Raw genomic sequence first — 8082 nt, forward strand, 5'->3', positions numbered from 1 at the left:
TACTGGAAAATATTGTAAGGCAAAGGCACATTTTTTGAAAAGGCCATATGACGAGACAGGCAGCACCTATTGTAGCTACAAATAAATTAAATCCCACATCAATAAGGCTCAAATCAACTAATTTATGATGTCAAAAGTCAAAAGAAGCTTTGCTACAAATCAACAGGCTTGGTAGCTGGCAGCAGTCGTGATTGGCTCAGAGGGTTCCTGGGAGAACGGTAATGTCGGGTCTCATTCGCTGCTATCGGCTTCAAAACAACCTTCTGCGCAGCTGCTGCCTCCCAGATGGACGAGTCCATGTTGGCCCTACTTTGGACCTTGTTGGTCATGTCGCCAAGAGCACAGGTCTTTCTTTTGGCAGCCAATGTGCTTGGCTTTTTGGGTGGGACAGGGGGGGGTTTCTTGAGGGGCCTTGCACCGTTCAAAAGCAGTTGGGCCACACCCTTGGACGGCTCAAACTGCGGGTGCGGGGAAAGGCCGCTCTCCAAGCTCAGCGCTTTCACGCCTTTGATGCCTCGAGCGTCGGCCATGTCCACATTTCGAGCGGGTCTCCTGCTCTCACAGTGGAGAGAGTTGATCCTGCGGACGGCCTGACGCACGGGGGTGCGCTGGAACTTCAGCGGCGACCTGACATGTTTAGCCTTGGCGCCTCTGGGGGACTTCAGGGTGAGTTTGTTGAAATGTTGAATGTGGTCTGCCACACGGGGGTTGTGGCACTCCTCATTGTGTGGCACCTGGTGATGAATTTGGGTTCCAGCCGCTGGGGAAGACGCATCGTCACAGGAAGCTGTGCGCCGCTCCTCTGGCAGCTCAAGGCGTGGCGTGTAGGGGGTGGACCGCAATCCTGGCGAGACACCCAGCTTAAAGTGCGCTGGACTTTGCACATCCAGGGCTTCAATCAGCCTGCTAAAGTGAACCGGCTCGGCTGAGTCGTCACTTCCATTTATCGCCGAGCTATTGTGGCTAAAAGCAACTGAGCAAAAAGAACCCTGAGTAGCACTTGCAGCTGGACTACAACTCCCAGCAGAATCTAAAACTACACTATCAATATGCAAAGGTGATAAGGCTGCTATGTCAAAGGTAACATTTAGCTCATGATGCGTTGGCAACTTGGACATACATGTGTCCTCAGTTAGACGCACCATCGTGGGAGTCTTCGGCAGAGGGAGCAGCGTGCGGTCCGACGGCTCTGTTTTCAACTTTTGTGTTCCATCTGCTGATTCTGCAAGGGCGTTCTTCACCTTCAGCGCGGACGCTACGGTCTGGCGGGAGGTTTTGGAAATGGAGGACTCGCTTTCTAGGCTCTCCGCACTGGAAGCGCAACATATCTTTTTGGACAGGCTAGACACAGTCAGAGGTTTGGACACGACAATGGCGGGTTGGCACGTGAAATGGCTCGTCGGACAAACACCCGTGGGCGTATCAGGGAAGGATCCTCGGTTTATGAGGTGTGCTTCTCCAGGGGCCTCCCCGCTCCATGAGGTGTGGTGGGCAGTGGGCTCACACTGGGGGGTCAACAAGTTGTCCTCAGACTTGCTTATAAACTTGGAGCCTATCAAGGAGGGACAGTAACAGGAATCAGTCAAGCAAAAGGTCAAGGTATTAAAAGCAGCAATGCAGAGAAGCAAGCGGCCTTGGGTACTTACTGTTGGAGGGTCTATTTGTGGGCAGAAGCGACGAATTGAATGTCGTCTCTCTGGTGAAAGAAAAACTGGTGGTGCTCTCCTGGGTGGCAAGTCGCCAACCTATGGACTCAGATCCCTACACCAGCAACCAGCATGGAATGAGAAATGAAAGATGCAATAGATATCAGGAGACCTTTTAGGATTAGTGTTAAAGTGTTAAATGAACCCACAGATGTTACCCAGAGTGCAACATTCTCTGTTAATTGGATGACTTTTTGGGGGTTAGTTCTTCAGAGGATGAGAGGAATCACTCAGAAGAAATGAGATATTGCCTTTGTGGGTCAGCAACTTTTATTAAGTCAAAAATTGGATTACATTTAACACTAGAACATTTGTTCATCATTGACCAATCACCCAACATATCAAAATGATTGCACGGCAAATGCAAGATTTAAACTTAGAATGTGTAGTGTTGTGCTGAGCACAGTAAACCTGACTTGGAATATAAGGCATCAAAAAGTTATTTTAGCTCAGTACCATGCCCTACAGACAAAAGTAAAAGTCTGAGAACAACCAGTTGAAGAATCATGCACGCATTTATCAAGTTTAAAATTATTACCGGTAAATGTAAACTCAGTCGCCACAATCGTGCAACAGTCGATGTGCAAACATGAGTCAATTTCAAAAATAATTTCTTGCAAGAGATAAAGGCGGCACCATTGTTCATTTGTTGACTTCCTTCTATCTGTCAAGCGCACTTACGGCGTCTTTGTTGCTCCTCCCCAAACTGAAACGCTGGCGCAGAGACTTGCGTTGTGCTTCTTTTTTGCCGACTTTGGGAGAGAAGCAGCCGGCTCTTCCAGATTCAACTCTTGAATGGGATGTAAACAAACACAATGATCAATGTGAGATACGCCCATCGAATAATTGTCCTTTTCTGGGGTTCATTGACTCACAAGCTACAATGATTACACCGGCACACTCTAACGAGATGCAAACACATTCCGTTAATGAAGCACACTTATTGTGACCCCTCAAGGTAAAATAGAGTTGGATGTAGAATTCTGCCTTCTCAAAGACAATAAATGTTTTATGATGAATTCACTTGACATGACTTCTTATAAGACAAGCCACCAGCGTCATGAAATGAAATAAATGCCACTAAGAAGAATCAAGCCCTTGCATTGCATCTCATTGCGTTTGTGTGGGTTGCCTAATCATGTGACCAACGTGTGCACGATGAGACTTGAAGGCAAGCTTGGGTTGGTTACCTGCTGACCGCATTTCTGCCGCTCAGTCGTCTGCTCTTTCTCCTCGCTGAGGTGGTCGGCTGCCTTTGGCACTTCCCAGCAGAGGACAGAGTACTTTGGGATGAATCCAACAACCCTGACCCACTGCAAGCTTCACACAGAACAGAGGGAACGCTCTTGGAATAAACCACATAGCAGAATGTTTTGGCTCGCCTTTAAAGAGTAATCCAGATTACTGTACCTGAACCAGGTGTGGACGTGCCGCTAAACAAGGGAAGCAATTCCATCCCAAGATTCTTCTTGACAGATCTACGTTTTTTGTTTGAGAATCCAAAAGAATAACCGGAATCTAAAGGCAGTTTTCGCTTGGAGGACGGCGTCCCAATCACAGGAGTGGCAGAGGAAAAGACTAATTAAAAAAAAAAAAGATTAATCTCCCTATATTTGGGAGACGTAAGCGCCTTCATTTCATAGTTGTAAAATTAAATCAATTTCTTATTTCAAACTCAAGGTTCAGAAAGGATGCACAGTGAAATTGTTTTTTTTTTTTTTTTTAAAGTATCAAGGAATACATTGCAAAATACCTCTTAAGGACGCATACAACTTATCACCAAGACTCCAGTCGGTTTAAAAGGCAAAAATGTTCACCATGAGATAAGGACATCTTGCTAGCGGGATAATAGCTCGGCAAATTAAAACGTTTACAAAACAATTTTTGGATGCAATTTGACTTTTCTCCCATGTACCTTTCTTAAAAACATGACCATAGACTCGAAGAATACTGTTGTGCGCAAAAAGCTTCGACTAACTGAACCTCAGTATTGAAAGGTGCTCACTTTATTCGTAAACCGAGACTGACAATCACATTTTACCTCCAAGACTGTATCTGTCTCTCCGCCTCATCCCTGAGTTTTGATCGAGGTCCTGAAGCTCACTGAACACGGGGGACAAAATTGCCGGCTCACAATGCATCATGTCTGAAAGCTTCTCTTCAAGGAACGCTGGCAGCACACCTGTAACGGACAGACAAAGGGGACCGTTTGAGTGTTAAACCAGACTGAGGCCAAGACGAGCAGCAGCTGAGGTGTGCTAAGTGCTACCGAAGTTGTGAGCGTGCTCGATGAAGCAGTGAACCACAGCCGTCTGCAATCTGATGCGTTTCTCGGTGTTGGCGTTCATCTTCTCGGTACCGTCTCCACATTGGAGGAGATTGGGAGCCAAGATTACAGACAAATTAGCACTGTCCATCTTATTCTCTGCGCCCCTGGAATCAAACAAAATCAGCAGGGGATTTATACAATGAGAGGGGGGGGTTAAAAGTAAAAAATAAAAACACATTGATACAACTTAGGAATTAAATTCCATTGCACTCTCTTATTTATTTATCTAATTTATATATTTGTCTGTATTATTGTTGTATTGCACTGGAGAGGGGAGCCCTCTAATCTCGTTGCACACTTGAGTACAATGACAATAAAGGGATTTCTAATTCTAATTCTAATTCTAATTCTATAACAATAATAATCGATTCCGGGCTTCTTTTGACTATCATACACGTCATATAAAGATCGGATTTTGGGAATACTCACTCACACAATTTGAATGAATTCATTAATTAAGGCCTGTAATATTTGTTCCAGCTTTTTTTAATTTAGAACAAATCTCCATAGTTTAGATTCACAGCGTTAAGTTAGTGTAGTTGAACAGAGCAGTGTGTTTATCTGAGCAGTCAGCCGTTTAATGACTCAAAAATTGTTTGGTATATCCAATAACGATGCATATCTGAAAATGGTGTCATTTGTGTCAATGTCAAATGAACAAAGAAAATGTAAGCACCTCTTGGAGACATTTTGGAGGAAGTCGAAGAAATGGCTCAATACACTGAGGCTCCTGTCAGGCAGGACGCAAGACAGCAGCAAGGTGGCGGAGGTGCGGTCCTCCTTGGTGGGGAGCTGCTGGGCCTTGAGGAAGGCCTCTTGCAGCTCGATGGGCAGCACAGGTTCTGGTAGCTCTCGAAAAAACTGCTTCACCAGGCCGGCCACATCGCAGGGAAGTGCGGTAGACAGGCACTCCTCACCCGAATCCACTTTAGTCTGGAAACATACAACAAAAGCGCTGATGTCTGAAACACCATTAAAGGGGTCAAGGTCGCGCAGTGAGAGCAAATTCACCAATCACTCACCCGTAGCGCTTTCAGGCGGACAACAGAGCCCGATTTGCGGAACAGGCCCTCCGTGTCGACATGGGCCTGCAACTTCATGCATGCGTCCACCAGAAATCTAGGAGAGCACAGATACGGTCCGTTTGCGCAATTGGAACATGAGGTCACTTGCCAAGTCGACAATATTCAATACAGAAAAGCTGGTGCGCTGTTGTTGTATCAGGCTCTGTGAGAACTGGCTTGTATTTGTGTTGCTTTGGCTCCCTCTGATGGTGGATTAGCGCAATAATTTTCTTGTTAAATCCCGGTTGGTGTGTTTAATCATGTCACGTCACACCTCTGGTTCATTGTATTTATTCTGCTGAAAGACACGCTCGTTTCTACACTCATTCAGCCATGTTGAAGCACCAGTTTGTCACCATTGTGCCTCGTCATTTGTGCTTCGGAAAAGGGGCACTTTTTTACAAAACACTATTGTCAAGAGAATGAAAACAACAGTAAAGCTAACTCAACTTTTGTCCAGTTTCTGACTTGTTCAGTCGATTACTGTGTGTGTCTACACAGCTGCATACGCAACAGTGTATTTTCAAATACTTATCACCGAAACAACTCAGCTGAAACAAAATAATGTGAGGACAAAAGAAACAAACGCAACCGTCGCACACTTGAGTGGATAACCTAACAGATACAGCCACCAGTACTTACCAAAAAAATAAAAAATCTGAGATCAAATAGGACTTTAGTGCCATTAGTTGTTGCTACACCCATCAGTGAATCATCATGCGTGTCAGAAGGACAAAAACTCTTTGGTTCAGAATTATTTCTCATTGTGTTAATAATTTTTTTTTTCTACCATAAGTACTGGTGGTATTGGTACTTAGTGTCCCAAATTACTCAAGAAGGAAAACTCATACTGGTTATGGGTCTGGGGGAAAAAAGTGGTACCAACAATGTCCATTTAATTTCATATCGACTGTTTGTATTTTACTGAGGAGCCAGACCCTGTCATGTCACCAATATATTGGTACCATTTGCTGGTGTCATTACTAAAACACCCAAAAAAGCCAAAGAAAAACAAAAACACTCCTACAGAGGTAATCTTTGATATGCTCATCGAGTTGAAATCTTAGACATTGAGCACGATGATGGCCGTGAGGCATATTTCTTTCCAGAAAACTTCAGTCGAACTTCAAATTGTACATCTCTTGGAGCCTGCAGCTTTGGAGGTTCCACTGTACGCGTGAATGAGCAAAATAACTTACCGTGGCACGCTCCCACGTGCCATGTCATAGTGCAGTAAGTTTTCCAATGGTACTCCAAAGACCTTTGTCTGGGGGCAACAATTACAAAAATAGATTGGGATTAGAATGAGATCAGATCTTGGTGAGTCTGTAATATTATCAACGGCATTGCATCCTTGAGATTCTCAGTTTAAACATGTCAATCAGCATTTCATGTATACTCAGCAGCTATTATAGTGAGCAGAGAGCACTCCTGATGGGATCCAACTCAAGTGCAGTATCAAACATTTGACTTTTACATTTGAGAGACACTGTCACAGATTTTTTTAATTGTAGGCTTCTTTTTAATAATAATAATAATAATAAGAATAATAACATAATTATTGGGGTTATACTTTACAGTGCTACGTTCAGGTGAAATGTCCAGGCCGCCAACATCATTTTATTTTTTTTTACTGCAGAAGATTTCCTCACATTTCTTGAGAGCTTGTCCAAATGGGGAAGTAAAACGTCTTTTGAAACGGTCTCGTGATCACAAATCTTGTGACTCCAATCCATTTTGAACAAAAGAAAGGTTGGCTTAGATCTCTTCTCTGTTGTATTTTGCCCAGGTGTATGGTCAAAACACTTTCCATTTTAGGTTTATGAGAAAACATTGGCCTATGTCCTGTTTGAGTTGGCTTGTGGAAGAAAGCGTAGCTGGGGTGTGTAATCACAGAAAAAACAAACAAATCTTCTGACAAGAGCCTGACAACAGACCTGGGGTCTCATCGTCGCTTTCAAACATATAGATATATTCATCAGTCACATTATTAAAGTATGTACTTACGCATAGGCTTTCAGAGCCAAGTTTGAGGAACGAAAATACAAAAACAACAAAAATCATAGGACAGAATGTAAACATCCATAATAACTCACCGAATTGGTTGTTGTTGCTGATGACTTCCAACTGACTTTGTTTTTGTTCCAGTTCTTTGTCTTGATCCCATACGCAGTGCGGAGATGCTGCACAGCCACTAGGCGAGCAACATTTCTCTCCTCGACCATCATTTTAGCCTCCCGCCCTGCTAAACCACACTCCTGTAAAACAAGCTTCACCTTCTTCTCACAAAAGCGAGAAAACTCCTTTACGTTCTGTAGCTTGTCTTTTTAAACCAAGTGTCGCTATGTTGTCATTACGCGTGCTTAAACAAGGAACATGCGATCACATTATACAACACAGAGAGCAACAATTTAAAATATAATAATAAAAATAGCACTGTTTCTTAGTGCCCCAAAACTTTTTTCCAGCTTGTCGACGAGCTTTATATGCGGAGACGGCCAAATAACAAGTGGCTAGCAGTGCGGTCACCTAGCTAACGTTAGTCTACCGCAGAGGGAAAAAAACATTCACGACGCAAACAAAAAATATTTTTACCATAATTAGCCTATTAAAAAACTCCATGTATACCTCGAACGCAGCGATCACTATGCATCGTACCAGTTTCTTTCATAAGCTTAGCGACTACATTACTTAGGCTGGCATTTTCGCAACTACGATAGAGGGGGAAAAAAACGGCCTCCCGACAGTTTCCGCAGTCCGCATTGTATTCAAACTATAGCGCTGTCTTCTTTCTGCGCTGCGATTGGCTGGAAACTGTTTGACTGTCATTTATTGGTGCGCTTGATTTGTAAATAGGGCAGCCTTCAAGGGTGGAGCGAAATTCTGACCACACTTGAACCGTTTTACAGTAACTGTATAGTGACGTACGTAAAACGGTATATCACTTTTCGATCTAATTAAACCCCAAACGCTCTTTCCGCTC

At 43.8% G+C, this 8082-nt stretch overlaps 1 protein-coding gene across 5 annotated transcripts; it reads right to left on the minus strand.

Moving 5' to 3' along the window:
• Positions 1–102: 102 nt before the first annotated feature.
• LOC148343241 (rho GTPase-activating protein 11A-like) lies at positions 103–7875 on the minus strand. 5 transcript variants are annotated; one of them, XM_088317630.1, is made up of 12 exons: positions 7409–7875; positions 7196–7341; positions 6299–6366; positions 5058–5154; positions 4712–4968; positions 3976–4139; positions 3748–3888; positions 3117–3284; positions 2897–3026; positions 2388–2496; positions 1647–1761; positions 103–1552 (listed from the first exon to the last, which is right to left on the minus strand). In XM_088317630.1, exons 2-12 carry the CDS (start codon positions 7325–7327, stop codon positions 153–155), a joined length of 2781 nt encoding a protein of 926 aa, XP_088173756.1. In that variant the 5' UTR covers positions 7328–7341; positions 7409–7875; the 3' UTR covers positions 103–152. The 5 variants fall into 5 exon arrangements, with proteins under 5 accessions (XP_088173756.1, XP_088173746.1, XP_088173729.1 ...); XM_088317620.1 differs by having other exon boundaries at positions 7196–7344; XM_088317603.1 differs by having other exon boundaries at positions 7196–7344; positions 7728–7866.
• Between the last annotated feature and the right edge of the window lie 207 nt (positions 7876–8082).

The sequence above is a fragment of the Idiotropiscis lumnitzeri genome, chromosome 1, assembly GCF_059441095.1.
Source record: "Idiotropiscis lumnitzeri isolate Australia: NSW breed Sydney's pygmy pipehorse chromosome 1, RoL_Ilum_1.0, whole genome shotgun sequence".
NCBI lineage: Eukaryota > Metazoa > Chordata > Actinopteri > Syngnathiformes > Syngnathidae > Idiotropiscis > Idiotropiscis lumnitzeri.

Bases quoted from the DNA above. Each gene is read 5' to 3' on its own strand.
- LOC148343241 (XM_088317603.1), bottom strand. From the start codon at position 7,770: ATGAAAGAAACTGGTACGATGCATAGTGATCGCTGCGTTCGAG. The intron at 4,969-5,057 runs GTGAGTGATTGG...GTATGTTTCCAG, and splicing joins TCCGCCTGAAAGCGCTACGG to ACTAAAGTGGATTCGGGTGA. The intron at 1,762-2,387 runs GTAAGTGCGCTT...TTGCTGGTGTAG, and splicing joins GGAGGAGCAACAAAGACGCC to GGATCTGAGTCCATAGGTTG.